Source organism: Loxodonta africana, chromosome 27 (assembly GCF_030014295.1).
Source record: "Loxodonta africana isolate mLoxAfr1 chromosome 27, mLoxAfr1.hap2, whole genome shotgun sequence".
NCBI lineage: Eukaryota > Metazoa > Chordata > Mammalia > Proboscidea > Elephantidae > Loxodonta > Loxodonta africana.
Window position 1 is genome coordinate 38,186,608 of NC_087368.1, and position 18,781 is coordinate 38,205,388.

Consider the following 18,781-nt stretch of genomic DNA (forward strand, 5'->3'; position numbering starts at 1 on the left):
TTGGTGAGGACCAGGACCTGCTGAACAGTGACATGTATGTTCTGTTAAGAGCCTGGTGAAATTCTTAGCCAGCTTACCTGTCTGATGTGGACGCTTTGATGACACTCCAGCTCCCCGTCAGTCATGCAGGGGCATCTGGGGGTCTGGCCTTGGCTAGTGCTGTATAGGTGAAGAGGGGAAGGGAACTGAAGACAGCACCCTGGGCAAGGGGGGCCAGGCCAAGAGCATCTGGGAGCAGGGAAGACCAAGAAACAGCTTGGAGGCCAGGCCAGGAGGATTCCTGGCAGCACTGAAACCCAAAGACTTTGAAAAGTCCCAATAGGATTTACCTGGAACAGTGCATAGATTCAGGAGAGGCAAGGCTGAGAGCCCAGGGAAGAGCTGCATTTTACAGTACTAACCAGATAAAAAAATATGGCCAAAGGATGGTGGTGGTGGGCAGGCACTCCATTTTGATCTTTCTGAGTCTGCTGAGTCATGGCCCAGATCTATGCTTATTTTGGAGCAATAACATAAGAAAGCTCTTACAGAAGGAGGCTATCTCAGTTACCTAGAGCTGCTCTAACAAAAATGCCACCAGTGGATGGCTTTAACATACGGAGATTTATTTTCTTACAGTTAGGAGGCCAGAAGTCTGAATTCAGGGTGCTGGCTCCAGGGGGAGGCTTTCTTTCTCTCTCAGCTCTGGGGGAAGGCCCTTGTCTCTTTCAGCTTCTATTCGTTGGCACCTTGGTGACCTTAATGTGGCATGGCATCTCTCTTCCCGCATCTCTGCTGCCCACTTCCTTGTTTAATCTCTTATATATCTCAAAAGAGAATGACTTAAGACATACCCTGCACTAATACTGTCTCATTAAAATGACAAAACCCATTTCCAGATGGGACTATCACCACAGGTACAGGAGTTAGGACTTACAACACATATTCTGGGGAGACACAATCCATAACAGATGCCAAGGACCAGCACAGCAGAAGGACCGTGAGTGCAGGCTGTGGGTCTAGACGGCCAAGTTGGAATCCTCATCTTACTAGTTGTGTTACCTTAAATCTGTGGTTCTCATTCAGGGGTGATTTGCCTCCCCAAGCCTCTGCCTCTCACTTGAGAAAGATGTCGGTGCAGGTGCTCGCTCTGCCGCGTTCTGGATTTGGGGCCGTTTTTTTTTTTTTTTTTTTAATATTTCTCAGCCTCTGGAAAGGGTAGCTTCTGCATGTCAAAGAGGAAAGATAAAAGTTATGTTAGTTAATTAACATACTGCAAGTATTGTGCTTATGTAATACATGGCACATTGAGAGTTTACTATTATTACTAATATGTCAATAACATTTATTATCATTACTATGACTACTACTAAATTAAAGTCCAAAAGAATCTTGTGTGCTGGAGGTGTGGACTTGGTTCACTTGTGAGGGGAAACAGGAAAATGAAGAGAAGCAGAGGCAAGTGGTTAATGACATATATTTAGCTATTTTTATCTTGCTTTCCATCAAAAAGTATTAAGATATTTTCCAAATAAACCCGTTGCCGTCAAGTCGATTCCACCTCATAGTAACCCGATAGGATAGAACAGAACTGCCCCATAGACTTTCCAAGGAGCGGCTGGTGGATCTAGCTGCCAAACTTTTGGTTAACAGCTGAGCTCTTAGCCACTGTGCGACCAGGGCTCCAGTTTCCAAATACATATATGCAGTTCAAATGTTAGTGAAGACATAAAAGCAAAGGAAAATAACAGCAGAAAAGTAAAATGAAACATACTGAATGTGAGACATTAAAGATGTCCTGTTTGAAGTTAGGTATAAGATTCCACTCCTTGGTTATTTACCCAAGAGAGATGAAAGCATGTGACCGTCTTCACAAAGAGTTGCATGTGAATAATCAGAGCAGCTGTATTTAAAAGAGTCAAGAATTGGAAACAACCCAAATGCCCATCAATAGGTGACTAGATAACAAGTTGTAATACTAAACCAAAACCTGGTGCTGTTGAGTCAAATTCGATTCATAGAAACCCTATAGAACAGAGCAGAACTGCCCCCGTAGGGTTTCCAAAGAGCAGATGGTGGATTCGAACTGCCAACCATTCCATTAGCAGCCAAACTCAACAATAAAAAGGAATGAACTCCTGATGCATGCTACAACATAGATGAATCTCAAAATAATTATGCTGAGTGAGAGAAACCAGACAAAGTACACACCGTATGAGTCCATGTACATAACATTATAGAAAATGCAAACTATAGTGACAGAAAGCAAATCAGTGGTGACTGAGAAAGAGAAGAGAAGGAAGGGAGGGATTACGAGACCACGCAGGGACACTTGGGGTGACTGGTATTCTCATCTTGACGGTGGTTTTATAGAAGACACATATGTAAATGTTCATCAAACTGTACAATTAAAACATGTATAGATGATTATAAACCATCAATTATACTTTAATACAGCTATGAAAGTGTTTAAAAACTTAGGTGTAAGACAAGTATGCCCACTATTACCACCATGATTTAACATGGTATGGGCGGTCCTAGCTAAGGCATTAAGATCAGAAAAGGAGAAGAAAGGGTCAGTATTCTAGAAATCAATAGTTTGGAATACAGTAGCAATAACCACTTAGAAAATATAACAGAAAAGAAAAATATCCCTTGATTATTTTTCTTGCTTTAATGATGTTGATGAATGACGAACAAAAGATGAGCAAGAACCTATTACAGAAAATTACCATTTCTGAAAGACATAAAGAGAAATAAGAATAAGTGATGAGAAATAATACCATCATCATAGCTGGAAAATTTCAATGCCATAGAGTTAACATTTTTGGAAGCCACATACCAGATAAAGATTTAATATCCAGAATATGTAAAGAACTTTTAAAACTTAACAAGAAAAAGACAAATAACCCAGTCAAAAAAAAAAATGGGCAAAGGACTAGAATGGACATTTCACAAAAGAAGAAACTCCAATGGCCAACAAACACACGCAAAGATACTCAACATCATTAGTCGTCAGAGAAATGCAAATCAAAAGCACAATAAGATATCACTTCACACCCACTAAGATGGCTATGATTAAAAAACCTGAAAACAACGGTGCTGGCGAGGATGTGGAGAAACTGGAAGGCTCTTTCATTGCTAGTGAGAATGTTTAATGGTGCAGCCACTGTGGAAAAGAGTTTGGTAGTTGCTCAGAAGGCTAAACCATACAATTATCATATGATCCACCAATTCCATTAGGCATATACCCAAAAGAATTAAAAGCAGGAATGCAAAAAGATACTTGTTCATTGCAGGGTTATCCACAGTAGCCAAAAGGTGGAGACAGTCTAAATGTCCATTAACAGATGGATAAACAAAATGTAGTCTATACATACAACGGAATATTACTCAGCTATGAAGGAAATGAAGTCCTGACACTTGGTACCACACAGATGAACCTCGAAAACATTATGCCTAGTGAAATAGGTCAGCCACAAAAGGACAAATATCGTGTGGTACCACTTATGTGAAATATCTAGAACAGGCAAGTGTATAGAGGCCGAAGTTTATGAGTGGTACCAGGGGTGGATAGGAGCGACAGGGAAAGAAAACACACGGCTTAGCGAACACTGAGCTTCCGTTAAGTGTGATGGAAAAACTTAGGAATGGTTAACGGTGACGTTCGAACAACACAATGGATGTAGTTAATGTTAATATACTGTACACGTGAAGACTGTAGAAATGGCAAATGTTCTGTTGTTATATACTTACCACGCTTAAAAAAAAAAAAAGAGTAAATTGTAGTTTAGGGAAAAGGGGCTGGGGGAGAGAAGAAACCATAATTGGAAGGACAAAACTGGCAAGGATTCTGGAATTCTCCTAGCCCAGTCCCCCTGGATCAATAAATCAGATGCCAGCACACAAAGTCCACGATTCACTGTCGCTGTCTTCCAAGTCCCAGCCAGCAATGAACTTCAGTTGAAATTCTGGACCCACTTATTGTCTCATGGCTTTACTTCCCATTGTTTCTATCACCGGTTCTCTAACCCAGGCCACCTACATTACTGCAAAGCTCCCAGCAGATCCTCCCCACCTTGCTGTCTGTGTCTGTGTGATCCCATTCTACACAGCAATCAGGATGGTCCCTCTAAAAACTAAACCGCATCACGTTACTCCCCTAACTAAAATTCCTCAGTGGCCCCCCACTTGTGGGAACATCTGTTCTGTGCTTGCTGCATCACGTCTTTCTTTCTGCAGAGACTGGAAACTGAGAGCTGCACCGTTTCCGTTTTGTGTGTCACTAAGAAAGCAAACATGCTGCCAATTCAACTGTCATACCACAGAGATTATAAAACAAACCCCGATTTCACAATTATTAAAATTAGAAAAGTGAAAGTTGGAATCCATAGAATAATTTTTTTTCTTGTCTTTTGATAAAAAAAACCAAACCAGCTGCCATCGAGTCGATTCCAAGAGAACCTACAGGACAGAGTAGAACTGCCCCATAGGGATTCCAAGGAGTGGCTGGTGGATTCAAATTGCTGACCTTTTAAATTAGCAGCCGAGCTCTTAACCACTGTGCCACCAGGGCCCAGTCACTAGTACAGTGGTGATTCAACACAGGTGACTATAATTTGTCTTCAGTGAATATTCTCGAATTTCACCATTATATATGATGCTTGCTGTGGGGTTCTGGTGGATCTCTATCTGGTTAAAGTTGTTCACTTCTGTGTCCAGTTAATGGAGCCCTGATGGCATAGCAGCTAAAGCTCTTGGCTGCTAACCCTAAGGTAGGTGGTTGGAACCCACCAGTGGCTCCTCGGGAGAAAGATGTGGAGTCCGCTTCCGTAAAGACCACAGCCTTGGAAACCCTATAGGGCAGTTCTACTCTGTCCTATAGTGTCACTATGAGTCGGAACAGACTTGATGACAATGGGCTTGGTTTTCATGCCCAGCTAAATTGTTTGATTTCAAATTGGGAATAATAGATTTTATTAAATGCTTTTTTTTTGCCAAAAAAAAAAACACAAAACTGCAGGTACAAAGAGTGCCCTCTTGAGGAGTTTCCGTGCTGTTGGTCTCAGAGTACCTCGCGTCCCCACCCAGCCTCCAGGAGGTGGAGCTCAGCTGCTTCCTGTCTGTATGGCCCAGACGCTCGCCTGCTTCTGTACTCTCTGTACTCTCAGACCGAAGCCATCTTCTGGGTGTTGACCACGGTTAGAAGGACGAAATGGCTGCAAACAGGGGTGAAAAAGAACGAAATGTTTCTGTGTTTCCCTACAGATCACGTCACTTCTTGACACCCTCTCACTTGGTCTGTGCCAGCTGAAGCGTTCAATCAGTATGACAATAAGTGCCATATCGCCGACTTTTTTACCAAAGTGAGTAAATACAAGTGAACGTGTGTTCCACTCACTCTAAGCTAATGCATCTTATGAGAAGGTTTTCATGAGGAAATTTATCTGTGAAAAACTAAGATACGCTAAAAAGTTCCACGAAAACAATGTGCTGACCACGAGATGTCCCTGGCAGGAAAACGTGGTAAGCCAGACGCCAAAGAAAGCTGGTACTGACACTGTCAACTTGTTCTAACGTGAAGGAGCTGCCTGTTAGGGGAGCTCTAAGTCCCTGCCTGCCCCGAGATCCTGCCGTGGCACTCGGTGTTGGCCTGACCCAGCCCTCCTAGTCATTACCAAGGGCTGCTCTGTGGAGCTACACTGTCTCGTCTTTATCTCTGTCTCCCCAGCTTGTCCAGTTGCCTTCAAGTCAATTCCAACTCATAGAGACCTCATGTGTGTCAGAGTACAACTGTGCTCCTTAGGGTTTTCCGTGGCTGATTTTTCAGAAGTAAGTCACTAGCCCTTTCTTTTTGAGGTGCCTCTGGATGGACTCGAAACTCCAACCTTTAATTTAGCGGCCGAGCGCAGTAACTCTGCAGCACTCAGAGACTCCCCCCAGTTTGTACTCCACAGTAAATGTTCAGCGAATGAATGAGTTGTCAGGAATTGCAGATTGATACATGGACTGTAGTTTAGAGGACGGCCCAATTATAGTGATCCATCATACCAGGATGGAAGAGTAATCTGCTTCTTAGTCAGGGAGTTTTCTACCTGAAGACAGCCAATCAGAAAAAGTTTTAAATGATCACAATAACAATACTAACACACACTACCTGGCTCTCACTGTGCCAGCTTCTGTTCTCTGAGGTTTACAGGTATTACGGATCCGTTTAATCCTTCCAACAGTCTTTTGCGATGAGCGCTGAACGCACACCCACTATAACCAAAAAAACGAACCAAACCCACTGCCGTCAAGTCGATTCCGCCTCCCAGCAGCGCTAAAGGACAGAGCAGAGCTGCCTCACGCAGCTTCCAAGGAGCACCTGGTGGATTCAAACTGCCAGCCTTTTGGTTAGCAGCCACAGCTCTTAACCACTGCGCCACTAGTATTTCCACACATCCACTCTAACAGATGGAAACTGAGGCACGGAGCTAGCAGCTGAAGTCCAGCCCAGGCAGAGTGGTCCTAGAATTCATGCCCTAACTACGTGGCTATAACGGTTCCTTACCTCCCCAAGGTATGGTAACTTTTTCTCAAAAAAAAAAAAAAAAAAAAGATTTAATGTTAATACCTTGCATATGATACTTAGCACTTTTCAAAACTTTTTTTCACCTCATTTGAGGTAAGCTCTTGAAAAAAAAGTCTTAAAGGGGAAAACTGTAAACTATTTGAACGGTCATTTCAACTATGTTCCCAATACCCACACTGCTTAATTTCTCTCTTTAATAGTTTTCCTGTCAACCCCTCGGGAACCTGTAGTAATGAAGACGGATCCAACCAACCTGTAAATAGAAACCATTTTAGCTAACGCGAACTGAAGATGGTTTTGCTGACCAATGTTCATTAACAAATCTTTACTGAACACCCTTCATTTTTTGCACTTTGCTGAGTAGACAATGACAAAGTCCAGATCGAGCGTGACGTGGCTCTTGCATTAAAAGCACTTACAGCTTAGTGAGGCAGAAGAGAGGAATGTGCTCAAAACCGGCCCCGGAATTGTACAGCTGGTGCATCTTCATCTTACCAGGCATCACCAAGGCTCAGAGAGTTAATACCTTGCCTGGTATGATTAAGAGGCGAGTTGCGGACAACCCCAGGTCTGCGGACGTCAGTCAGTCCCCTGCTCTTTCCGTCCCACGGTACTGCCTTCCAAGCACACAGAAGGGTGCACCCCTTACGGTGATGCTGGCGTGGTTTTCCTGGCAGAGTGTTGGGTTCAGCAGCTCATTCTGTGAGTTTACTGGGAGGCTTCTGCTCAGGGCTTCGCGTTCTTTTGGGAACACGTGTGCATTTATATTACAGGCGAGGAACAGAGTGGTCCGCACTGAATTTCATCTCCATGAGAAACCAACAAAAGTTATCACTTGTTACAGAATCAATTTTAACTAAACTTGTGTACTTTTGAGATGAGGAAGGTTGAAAAACAAGGACGGCTTTATAAGATAGTTCCTTGCATTGTACTGATTGTCATCATTTTGCATTATTCCTGTCAAAAGTTGTATTTTTATACTGTTTTGTATATGTTATTTTTCAAAGATTTTACTGTGCTTATTTATATGATAAATGAACTCCGCAGACTTTAAAAAAAATGCTGTTTTCTGATTTTTTTTCTTGAACTGTTCTCATGGATTGGATTGTGTCCCCCAAAATATCTTTCAACGTGGCTAGACCATGATTCCCAGTATTGTGTGACTCTCCACCATTTTGTCACCTCATAGGGTTTTCCTGTGTGTTGTAAATCCTACCTCTGTGATGTTCATGGGCAGTTCTAGTCTGTCCTATAGGGCTGCTGTGAGTCGGAACCCACTTGATGGCAATGGGTTTGGATGATGTTAATGAGGCAGGATTAGCAGAAATTGTGTTAATGGCGCAGGACCCAATTTACATGATTAGATTGTGTCTAAGTCAATGTCTTTTGAGCTATAAAAAAGAGAAGCAAGCAGAGAGACAGGAGGACCTCATACCACCAAGAAACAAGAGCTGGGAGAACAGTGTGTCCTTTGGACCTGGGGTCCCTGCACTGAGAAGCTCCTCGACCAGGGGAAGATTGATGACGAGGACCTTCCTCCAGAGCCAACAGAGGGAGAGAGCCTTCCCCTGGAGCTGGCACCCTGAATTCAGACTTCTAGCCTCCCAGAATGTGAAAGAATAAATTTCCCTTTGTTAAAGCCACCCGCTTGTGGTATTTCTGTTACAGCAACACTACATAACTAAGATAACTGTTATCAAAACATGGAAGTCCAGGCTGGTTATCTGTGTGCTGTCTCATCACGTGCTTCCTTCGCTGACTGCACCCTCCCCTTCCACCCATCCAGCCTCTGTAGTTTGGTGCTGGTGTTGAGCCTAATGTCCTTGGACAGGAATTCAAGAACTGGGGTACATGGTCTTATGCTTTGTGTTTCACCTTATTTTCCTCACATTACTGCCTGCAGCCAGACTGATCTGCCTTTTGACTCTGTGAACCAGCCTCCAGTCTTACCTGTGTCTCTGCTTGTTTCTGTACCCTTGGTGCCTTCATGTTTTCATCTTCCTTCCACTTCTTGCTGCCTCAGTACCTTTGGGCTGCCTGGAACACTTTTTTCCACCCCACGCAGGAAGTCCTTTTTGTACTTCAAACATCATTTGCCCAGGGAACTCTTCCCTAACAGCTCACGCTAGGTCAGTTCCTTCTCTTATAGGTGCTCAGAAACCCTATGTTTTTTTTGTTGTTGTAGCATTCAGCACTACTGTGATTAAATAATTGTGGATCGGTTGTTCAGCCTCTCTCCAGTTCAATCATAAGCTCCGTGAGACAGTGGCCATGTGTCTTGTTCACTGCTGTATCCCCAGCTTCCCTCTATGCCTCAAGGCGCAGAAGAGCCATGCAATGCGTATTTAGTGAATGAACGATACCTGCCTTTTAATTCTCTTACCCACCTGGCTCATTACCTCTACGCATGTCTAGTCACCGGCTAGCCATCCCCACCTACTCTGTTGTCCCACGACCACTTTAACTCAACAAGTTGGAAGTTAACCTAGGCTTCTCCTAAATCTCTTCATAAAACCCATCCCTGTTGTCAGTGATCCCTTGACTCTCCACCACCTGCAGGATTCACTCCACTCTCAGGATGACATTCTGTGTCCTCTTTCAGGCCTTAGCTTCCTTTTCCTCTGTGCTGCCTGTTTGCCTTGGGTCTTGGCCACCACATGGCTTGCCCTTCCTTCAGTAAGCCCCTCGCACAACGTGAGGCATGTGGATTAATGAACGCTGAATGAATGCTCTTGGATGTGCTATTATAATTCGTACCGTCCTTTCTACCAGAAATGCCCTTCTTTCTCACTCTGTGCTTCCTGTGTACCACACATTCTTCAGGGTGCAGCTGGGGTCCCATCCCACTACGAAGAAAACCTGTATGTAGACCGGTGTTTACAGAGTCCACTGTGGACTGCGTTTGCACTTTCATTATGGTTGTGTTTTAACCCTTTTGTGTAACTTTGGATATCACATGGGCCCGCACTTCCCCATCTGTATAAACGGAGGTTCAGCTCAGCTGGCTCTGAGAGCTCACCCAGCTGGACTTTCGTGAACTTTGACTTCCTAGTAAACTTGCTGATGAACATCCTGGAGATGTGGCTGCTTCTCAACGCAGGGGTCAGCTGGCAGTTGCATAAGACTGTTGGGCCTGTGTAAGAATGAGGATCTTTGGTGAGAATGTTCGAAGATTGAGGGCCAGAGTGACCAAAGCGACCCCGAATTTCCAGGCCTGTCTCCATTTCAGGGATAACTGTGTCCTTTTTAGTTAATGTAACTTTTTTTAAGAATATACATGTGATTTAATTCTTAAACCTTTGAATTCCTATATTTGATATGTAATTTTGTTTTTTTATGGAGCAGTAAAATGTCTCTTTGGTTCAGAAGAATATGCACATCAGCTGTACCTTCTCTGTTCACTTGCACATCAGCTGTACCTTCTCTGTTCACTTGCACATCAGCTGTACCTTCTCTGTTCACTTGCACATCAGCTGTACCTTCTCTGTTCACTTGCACATCAGCTGTACCTTCTCTGTTCACTTGCATTCTTAGCTAAGCTCTTATTTCCTGGAAGAAGCAAAGTGACTTGTTCAGAGTCACAGTTAACATGTGTTGGAGCTGGGATTCCAATGCATGAACTACTGTAAGATATCAAAATGCTAAGCGAAAGAGGAAAGTTATAGACAGAATGCTTTTAGTGGACATAGGGGCCATACCATTTAACTGAGGGAATGCTTTGGGGCCAGGAGGGAAGAGAAATTTTGGAACACTGCTCAGGCTAATATAGACAAGGTGAGTGGAGAGGAACATAAGACAACTGGATATCAGACAAGAGGGTGAAGTGGAGCAAGGTGCCCCATGTTCTAGGTCTCTGGACTCTCAGCTCCAAATCAGAACAGGGGCTCCGCTAGCCACTCAATGCCATGTGGAAAGTGGCTCAAAAAATCACAGTGCCTTTCATAAGTTGATGTTTGAAAAAGAAATTTTAAGCCCAATTTTAATTTTTCCTTTAATACACACCCCAGAAATCAAAGTTTGCAAAATGAAGACTGTGCAATTTTTGTTTATCAAAAGTGGGCATGGATAAAAGATGCAGGGGGCCAGGGGTCTGGGAGGTCAGGACACTTGATGGGAGCCCACAACCCTCCTTTGACAAGTGCCTCCTAGGCCCAACAGTGCTGCCCTGCGGATTACAGCCACTATAGTACATTTTTTCATCTTCCAACTTGTCTCAACCCATTACCTTGCCAGGAATTTTGATCACGCAAATGAGTTCTCAAGGACAAAAGTTAATTTATGGGGAAAAGCTTCAGATTTTGTGGAGAAACAAACGCCTAAAAATTACTGTAATAGAATGTTCCGGTTGTTATAAAGATGTATTGGTGAAATGCCATGGTGCATAGGGGAAAGAGTGGCTAAGATGGTTTGGGGGTGTCCCAAGAGGCCGCCCCCAGAGAAGTCCTGCAGTGACAGAAAACTCTCCACGAAACCAGCCATTCAGTTTTCAGAGAGCTAGTTTTAAAAAGTCATCCTTTCATTTGAGAGTCAGAATGTCTCCAGATACTTCCAGCAATTTCTAAGGCTGCTTCTTAAAAGTGCAATGATTTAAGTTTACTGTTTTCATCTGTGTCAGTTCTTTGTTAAAATACAGTGGGGTTTTGTTTTGTTTCAATCTATTATTTCTCATAGAACATCTCAAAAATACTAAAAAATGGGAGGAAAATCACCAAGTTTCTCTACTCCTTTTAAAAATTTCTTTACTGTGGCTAAAAAATATATATATATATGTACGTACATATAAAACCGCATCGCCGTTGAGTCAATTCCAACTCAGAGCGACCCTATAGGCCAGAGTAGAACTGCCCCATAGAGTTTCCAAGCAGCACCTGGTGGAGTTGAACTGCCGACCTTTTGGTTAGTATTATCTGCGGTTCTCAGCCTGGCTGCATGTTACAATTATCTGGAGAGCCATTTTTTTAATCTTTTTTTTTTTTTTTGGTCTACTATAGGGCATGAAATATTTAAAAGCTCTTCAAGTGATTCTAAAGTGTGGCTGGGGTTGAGAACTACTGTATAATAATGAACAATTTGGCCACTTCTTTGCAATTATCCTTTAACGTATAGGGCGTCGGTATTTATTTTTGCTTAACTGCCCTCATTCTGTATCTCTTTTTTATTTTTTAAGGGCTGCACGGTGTTGCATTGATGGAATAAATATTTAACTAGTCCCCTGATGAATATTGCAGTCTCTTCTCACATATAAAAAAATCCTCACGCACACCATAGGTGCAGTCTTGTCCTCTTTTCCAGGAAAGTTTCTCGTAAGTGAACATTTAAAACCTCGGGTTCATCCTGCTAAATTGTCCTCCAAAAAATCAGAATAATATCTCCAGGTTTTGTTCATCGAACACTTAGGCTTTGTGCATTTAACACGTTACAGGTGAAAAGCTGCAGCTTGGAGAGGTGAGGGTGCGCCTTAATCTCACAGGTAGGGAAGGCGGGGTTCGAACTCACAGCCTGACAGGACTTAAAGGGCGAGGGGCCGCGAGGGGCGTGACGCCGCTACGCCGGGCCCGACGCAGCCGCCACGAGCACCCTCCGCGGAGCTCCGCGCCGGCGCCGCAGACCCGCCTTCCGGGAGAGGAAACCCGCCCTCCGGGCTCCGCCCTCCTTCCGCTCTGCTGTCCTTACCATTGGCTCACAGCGGAGTATATAAAGACGTCACTTCCGCCCTGCTATCCTTTCCGCGCTGCCCACAGGGGGTTCCATACGGCGTTGTCTTGGGTAAGGCCCCTGTGGCGTCCGCGGCGTCCCCCAGGTCACCGGGAACAGCGTCCTGCCCAAATGAGGGGCGCTAAGACTGGGAGGGGCGCCGGTCGGCAGAGCGGGGCTCTCCGCGCGCTGGGCAGCCGGCCCTCCGGTCCGCACGTGCCGGGCGCGGGCCCCACAATGCCCTGGGAGCGGGCCCCACAATGCCCTGGGAGCGGGTCCGCGCCGCGCGCGCTGAGGTCAGGCCTGGGGTTTGGTGCGCGCACGTGCAGGTCCCCGCGATACCGCGGAGGCTCTGGGCTGGGGTTCGGTGCCCGCGTCCCCACGATGCCGTGGAGATTCGGGGCTGGGTTTCGGTGCCCGCGTCACCACGATGCCGCGGAGGCTCGGGGTTGGGATTCAGTGCTCGGGTCCCCACGGTGCCGCGGAGAGTCGGGGTTGGGATTCAGTGCTCGGGTCCCCACGATGCCCGCGGAGGCTCGGGGCTGGGGTTCAGTGCTCGGGTCCCCACGATGCCCGCGGAGGCTCGGGGCTGGGGTTCAGTGCTCGGGTCCCCACGATGCCCGTGGAGGCTCGGGACTGGGGTTCGGTGCCCGGGTCTCCACGATGCCCGCGGAGGCGCGGGGCTGGGCTTCAGTGCTCGGGTCCCCACGATGCCCACGGAGGCTCGGGGCTAGGGTTCGGTGCCCGGGTCCCTACAGAGCCCACGGAGTCTGAGGGCTGGGTTGGGTGTCCTGGTCCCCACGATTTCGTGGAGCCTCAGGGCTGGGGTTCGGTAGACGGGTGCGGGGGGGGGTGCAGAAAGTGGGCTTCACTGCTTTGACTTGGACCGACCCTTGGCAGTGAGCGCAGGCCCAGGCCGCCAGATACACCAGCTTCACGGCTGCTTTGTTTTTCCCGTTCTCGTTGGCCGTGTCTGTAGTTGTCGGGTCCTTGGCAGGGTTTTGAGGAAAACTAGTTGTGCCCTCACAGTGAAGTGATTCCGAAGGACTTGCATGCAGTCCACTCTGAAATGACTGAAACCTGTCCACGTTTCCCTTGTGTGTCCTCGTACGTGGCTGCTCTATTCAGATCTGTTTCCCTTCTGCCCTGTGCACTCTGAGAAGGTTTTGAGTCTCAGTTCACTGTTTCCATCTAGTCGCATCACCTGGGTTTTGTGCCAGTCCCTGTGCCACGCTTTCCCCAGCGAGATTTGCTGAGCTTTGATGTGTGGTATTTGTTGTGTCTTACCCCTTCACTGGCCTTCTAAGGAATGAATAGCTGACCCTGAGAGGGGTGGTGCTTGGGTGCCTTTAAATAGGAAGTTGGCTAAGTTTCCAGAGTATTTAGACTGTACCCCGCCCCACTTAACTAGCTGCAATGAAAGGCTGGATTGGTAACTCTTGCCTTGCAGGTTCCTGGCGTAACTTAAAGGGGAAACTGTCACAATGTCCGGAGCCCTTGATGTCCTGCAGATGAAGGAGGAGGATGTCCTCAAATTTCTTGCAGCAGGAACGCACTTAGGTGGCACCAACCTTGACTTCCAGATGGAACAGTACATCTACAAAAGGAAAAGTGATGGTCAGTTATGGCTTTAAAATTTTAACCCTGACATTCTGAGAGGCAGTATTGGGTGGGGCAAGTTCTTTATATCTGAGATCCCTGAGAGAGCTCTGCTGAATAATGAAATCAGACACAGTTTGAAATAAGTTTTAAAACTTAAGTGAAAGAGTTCTGGTTATGGGGGGGAAGTACGGTAATTACTTGGCTATGGAATTGGGGTTGAGCTTCCAAGGAGGTGTTTTAGGCTAGGTTGTCTACTGGTTTCGCTTCTCTAGACAATAAAGTGTGCATATTATATACAGAGGTTATCTCGAGGAAATGGCTCGCGGTTGTAGAGGCTGGTAAGTCTCAAGTCCCTGGGTCAGGTGCCAGGTTGTGGTAGCTGCAGGGCTGACAAACCCAAGATCCATGGGTAAGATGGCAGGCTGCTGGCCCAAACCTGAAGAACTGGAAATCAGATGCGGACGAGCCGAATGCAGGATACAGAGCAGCCAAAGCCAGAGAGCTTTGCCAGAAAGCCCGCGTGTGTTGGATACAGTCCACACCCCCAAGGAAACACCCTGTCAGCTGATGGGCTGCTTATAGTAGATGTCATCGTGGAGGTGATGACATCATTACATAACCGCTAAACCACTGAGAATCATGGCCCAGCCACGTTGACATACAACCATAACAATCTCAGTGAGGAAGCTCGTTGAGCTCCTAATTTTTTTTTTTAGCCTCTGTTAATGACTTCTATTTTGTAGGTACCAATTACAGGTTTGTTGAACTGAATTCTGACAGGAAAGGGCAAGAGATGGGAATAAACTGACCTTGGCTTGGAAGGGTTGAAAAGGGAATGTAGATTGTGGTGAGAGTGTGGAAGGTTGGCAGTGGCAATTCTTCACCTTAGAAGTAGAGAAAGGTAAGGATTGAAGCCTGGAGTTGCATTCTCCAAAGGAGTTGTAGGCTGAGTCTGGCTCCAGTGCAGACGATGTAGAGGAGTGGCCAGAGGCCAGAAGTGGCTAAGAACTAGTGTGACCTGTGATGGGGTGAGGGCTGCACACTGTTAAAGCTCAGGGTGGAGGCCAGTCTTGGCCAGTGAACTTCTGAGTGTCGGAAGTGTGCTATATCAATGGCAGGGTGTTCGCTAACACCAGTAGAGCTCGCCTCTGTGACTGGAGTTTGATAGTACTCGCTGCCACATCCTCAGCTGTTGAGAAGAGTATCCCTGTGCAAAGCCAGGTCCGGTGTTACAGCGCCTTCTGCCCACGTCTAGGCATCTACATCATAAACCTGAAGAGGACCTGGGAGAAGCTTCTGTTGGCAGCTCGGGCCATTGTTGCCATTGAAAATCCGGCTGACGTCAGTGTCATATCCTCCAGGAACACTGGCCAGGTCAGTGGAACAGCGTTCTTGGTTTTTTATTATTAAAATAATAAAGCTCATGCACATTTTGGGGTGTGGAGAAAAGGGTAAGAAAATTGAAATGACCCAAGATTCTATTTTTTAGGAATCTCAAATTAGTGTGAACGATAGGAGCTCCCTATATTTGACGTATCAATTTCACATGGTTCAACCTAATAGATTGGAGTTGACGTGCTACCGATATGTTGAGGTTTTTGTTTTGATATTTAAAATGATGAAAAGCTGAGTCAAAAAGTAATTGTCAACTGCAAGTTGTTTCAAAATCTTCCCTGATCCAAGTCTCATTAAGGAGAGTTTTTTTAGTTAAGAATCTTTGCCAGTTTAAATGAAGCATTTTAATTTATTTTTAAAAAATGACTAGTGAGGTAAAGCCGTTTGCCCCATTTCCTTTTTGACAACTCTCCTTTGTTTTCCTGTTGGGCTGTTAGTGGATTTCTTACATTGACTCATAATAGCACTAGCAAGTATATTCATTCACTGTTTTAGGTTCTTTTAAAAAATATATTTGACTGTTGGTTTTTGACAGATCTAAGAATTGTGTAGTGAGACTGATTCTATTTTAATGTTTAAGTTGACAATAAAACTGGTTCCCATGAATTTAAGACGGAGTGTTTAGCATGTGACGTGGAACCCTTACGGTGTGGTGCCTGGTGGAGGAAGGGCAGCTTTAATTCCTGCTGTAGAATGAAGAGTGACCGCGCCTGCTTTCCTCGGCACAAGTTTAGTGAGCATCTGGGTTGGGCGAGCTGGTGGCTAGGTGCTTGAAGGGATACAGGAAATTAAATGGATGAGATCCATGGAGAAAAAGGGAACAGTAGAGAGAGCTGGGTACACACCCCACATTATATAGGGTAGACGTGATTGAATTTGACCAGAGGCTATGAGTGCTTACTAGGTGCCAGGTACTGCGTGTGGTTTATGTAATTCTCATAACCCTATGAGGAACTTGGAGGCAAATGAATAACTTTTCCAGGTCACTCACAAAGTGGCCTATTGGTACTTGAAACCAGGGAGTCTGGCTCTGGAGCTTCCAGAAGTGAGGAAACTGAGCCACAGGGAAGTAGGGGGAGGAGACAGCATTTGTAGGGGAGGGCCTAGAGTTGGGGGCATATGTGCTTTTATTTGATGCTTTCCTTTTTGAAGAAGGGGTTCAGACGAGACACTGCTCCATGTAATTACAGAGCTGGGGCACACTGTCGTGTGGAGATTTCCTATGAAACCATGTGGAATACTGCCAACTCAGTGTTCTTAATTCTTCAAGCGGGCTGTGCTGAAGTTTGCCGCTGCCACTGGTGCCACCCCGATTGCTGGGCGCTTCACTCCGGGAACCTTCACTAACCAGATCCAGGCAGCCTTCCGTGAGCCGCGTCTTCTGGTGGTTACCGATCCCAGGGCCGACCACCAGCCTCTCACAGAGGCGTCCTACGTGAACCTGCCCACCATTGCTCTGTGTAACACAGATTCTCCTCTGCGCTATGTGGACATTGCTATCCCGTGCAACAATAAGGTAAGGCCTTTGTGATCCAGACGGGCTGGTGGACGCGTGCCCTAGAGACAGCCGTACGTTCCTGTGCACATTGTTAGAGCTTGGAGTCCGGCCGTTGGCTGGCGATGGACTCACAAGTGTAGGTAGTGTGCTACATGACGGCAAGTTTCTCGCTAACACCATGAGGGTCTTTGGCCCAATGAGTGGAGTTGGATAGTAATCCTTGCTACATATGTTACTCTAATGTTTAAGAGCTGTGAGGAGGGAGGAGAATGTTTTGAAAATCAGCCAGTGTTTCTTTTGCTTGTTTCTTGCTCTGCTCAGGCCCCTTGGGCACTGGCCTTTGTATTTTCAGACTAACCTGGTGAAAAGGTAGACCCTGTGTGGTTCAGATTGTATGTTTGTAACTGACCTCAAACCCTGGCTGCACACAGGAATGGCCCAAGGAGATAGATACAGTTTTTAATACCAGTGTCCAGGCTATAGCCCTCCTCCCCGTCCCCCCCCCCCCCCCATTTAATTTAGTTGCCTGAGGTGGGGCATTCACAGAAGTGTCTTTTTGAAAATTTCCAATTCCAGTTTGCAGTCAAGGTTGAGAACCACTGGTTTATGGAATATTCTTTTACAAGCACTTTGAGACTGAGACTTGCCTTTCTTGATACCAAGGGACCTCAGTGTGGGGGCAAGTCAGATGAATGGGGAGTTGCTGGTTCTTGGGGTGGCCAGGGGTCCCTTGTAACCTAGCGCTCTTGCAGGGAGCGCACTCGGTGGGTCTGATGTGGTGGATGCTGGCCCGGGAAGTTCTGCGCATGCGGGGTACCATCTCCCGGGAGCACCCGTGGGAGGTCATGCCTGACCTGTACTTCTACAGAGATCCCGAAGAGGTGAGCTGCACAGGCTCGTGGACACACAAGCCTTGGAACACCTGGGCCTGTTGGCTTCTTGGAAGTAAAATTTGTCTGTACCTATAAGGTTTTTCACTTTTTAAAAACCAGATTGAAAAGGAAGAGCAGGCTGCTGCTGAAAAGGCTGTCACCAAGGAAGAATTTCAGGGTGAATGGACTGCTCCTGCTCCTGAATTTACTGCGGCTCAGCCTGAGGTTGCAGACTGGTCTGAAGGCGTGCAGGTGCCCTCTGTGCCCATTCAGCAGTTCCCTACTGGTATGTATCTGTGCGGTTCCCCACTGGTGTGTGTCTGTGTGGTCCGCTACTGGTGTGTTTCTGTGCGGTTCTGCTGCTGGTGTGTGTCTGTGCGGTTCCCCGCTGCTGTGTGTCTGTGCGGTTCCCCGCTGGTGTGTGTCTGTGCGGTTCCCCGCTGCTGTGTGTCTGTGCGGTTCCCCGCTGCTGTGTGTCTGTGCGGTTCCCCGCTGCTGTGTGTCTGTGCGGTTCCCCGCTGCTGTGTGTCTGTGCGGTTCCCCGCTGCTGTGTGTCTGTGCGGTTCCCCGCTGCTGTGTGTCTGTGCGGTTCCCCGCTGCTGTGTGTCTGTGCGGTCCGCGCGGTCCGCTACTGGTGTGTATCTGTGTGGTCCCCTACTGGTTGGTTCCCCACTGGTGCGTGTCTCTGTGGTTCCGGGGAGGGGGCGGGTAGGATGGGGAAAATATTCTTAACAGCTGATGGCTTTTACTTTATTTTTTTAAACAGAAGACTGGAGTGCTCAGCCTGCAACTGAAGACTGGTCGGCAGCCCCCACCGCTCAGGCCACCGAGTGGGTGGGAACTACCACTGAGTGGTCTTAAGCTGCTCTAAGTCTCTCAGAGAATGGAAATGAGGTTGACGGAAAATAAACATCGGTTTGTAAAGGTCATGTCCCTTTGTTGATTTTTTATTCCGGGTAAGATGTCTGGAGGTTGCTGTGGGTCACCTGACATCCATTCTCCTGAAGCTCGTTGTAAGGTGCATTGCTCTTCAGTGGGGTGTTCTCTGGGCTTCCTGCCTTCACGGTAAAGAACCATCCTTGTTCTGAAAAGGACGTGTGTAAGTGGCTGTACGTAGGTGGATGTGGCGGGAGCCCCAAAGTTGAGAATTTGTGACCTTGTTACTGT

The 18,781-nt window shown here is 46.5% G+C and overlaps 1 protein-coding gene, 1 long non-coding RNA gene and 2 other non-coding genes across 6 annotated transcripts; 3 read left to right on the plus strand and 1 right to left on the minus strand.

The window, feature by feature from the left end:
• Positions 1 to 12: 12 nt before the first annotated feature.
• On the minus strand, positions 13 to 12,471 carry LOC135228774 (uncharacterized). 3 transcript variants are annotated; one of them, XR_010319629.1, is made up of 4 exons: positions 12,227 to 12,471; positions 5,054 to 5,198; positions 1,042 to 1,204; positions 13 to 159 (listed from the first exon to the last, which is right to left on the minus strand). It is a non-coding gene; the product is annotated as an uncharacterized LOC135228774 (long non-coding RNA). The 3 variants fall into 3 exon arrangements; XR_010319628.1 differs by having other exon boundaries at positions 13 to 228; XR_010319627.1 differs by having other exon boundaries at positions 13 to 1,204.
• Positions 12,218 to 18,538, plus strand: RPSA (ribosomal protein SA). Its single transcript, XM_064277525.1, has 7 exons — positions 12,218 to 12,319; positions 13,698 to 13,864; positions 15,105 to 15,223; positions 16,515 to 16,760; positions 17,495 to 17,623; positions 17,735 to 17,900; positions 18,381 to 18,538. Exons 2-7 carry the CDS (start codon positions 13,732 to 13,734, stop codon positions 18,473 to 18,475), a joined length of 888 nt encoding a protein of 295 aa, XP_064133595.1. The 5' UTR covers positions 12,218 to 12,319; positions 13,698 to 13,731; the 3' UTR covers positions 18,476 to 18,538.
• On the plus strand, positions 14,884 to 15,034 carry LOC111752172 (small nucleolar RNA SNORA62/SNORA6 family). The gene has a single exon (XR_002787175.1). It is a non-coding gene; the product is annotated as a small nucleolar RNA SNORA62/SNORA6 family (small nucleolar RNA).
• Positions 16,823 to 16,973, plus strand: LOC111752173 (small nucleolar RNA SNORA62/SNORA6 family). Its single transcript, XR_002787176.1, has one exon. It is a non-coding gene; the product is annotated as a small nucleolar RNA SNORA62/SNORA6 family (small nucleolar RNA).
• Positions 18,539 to 18,781: the final 243 nt, after the last annotated feature.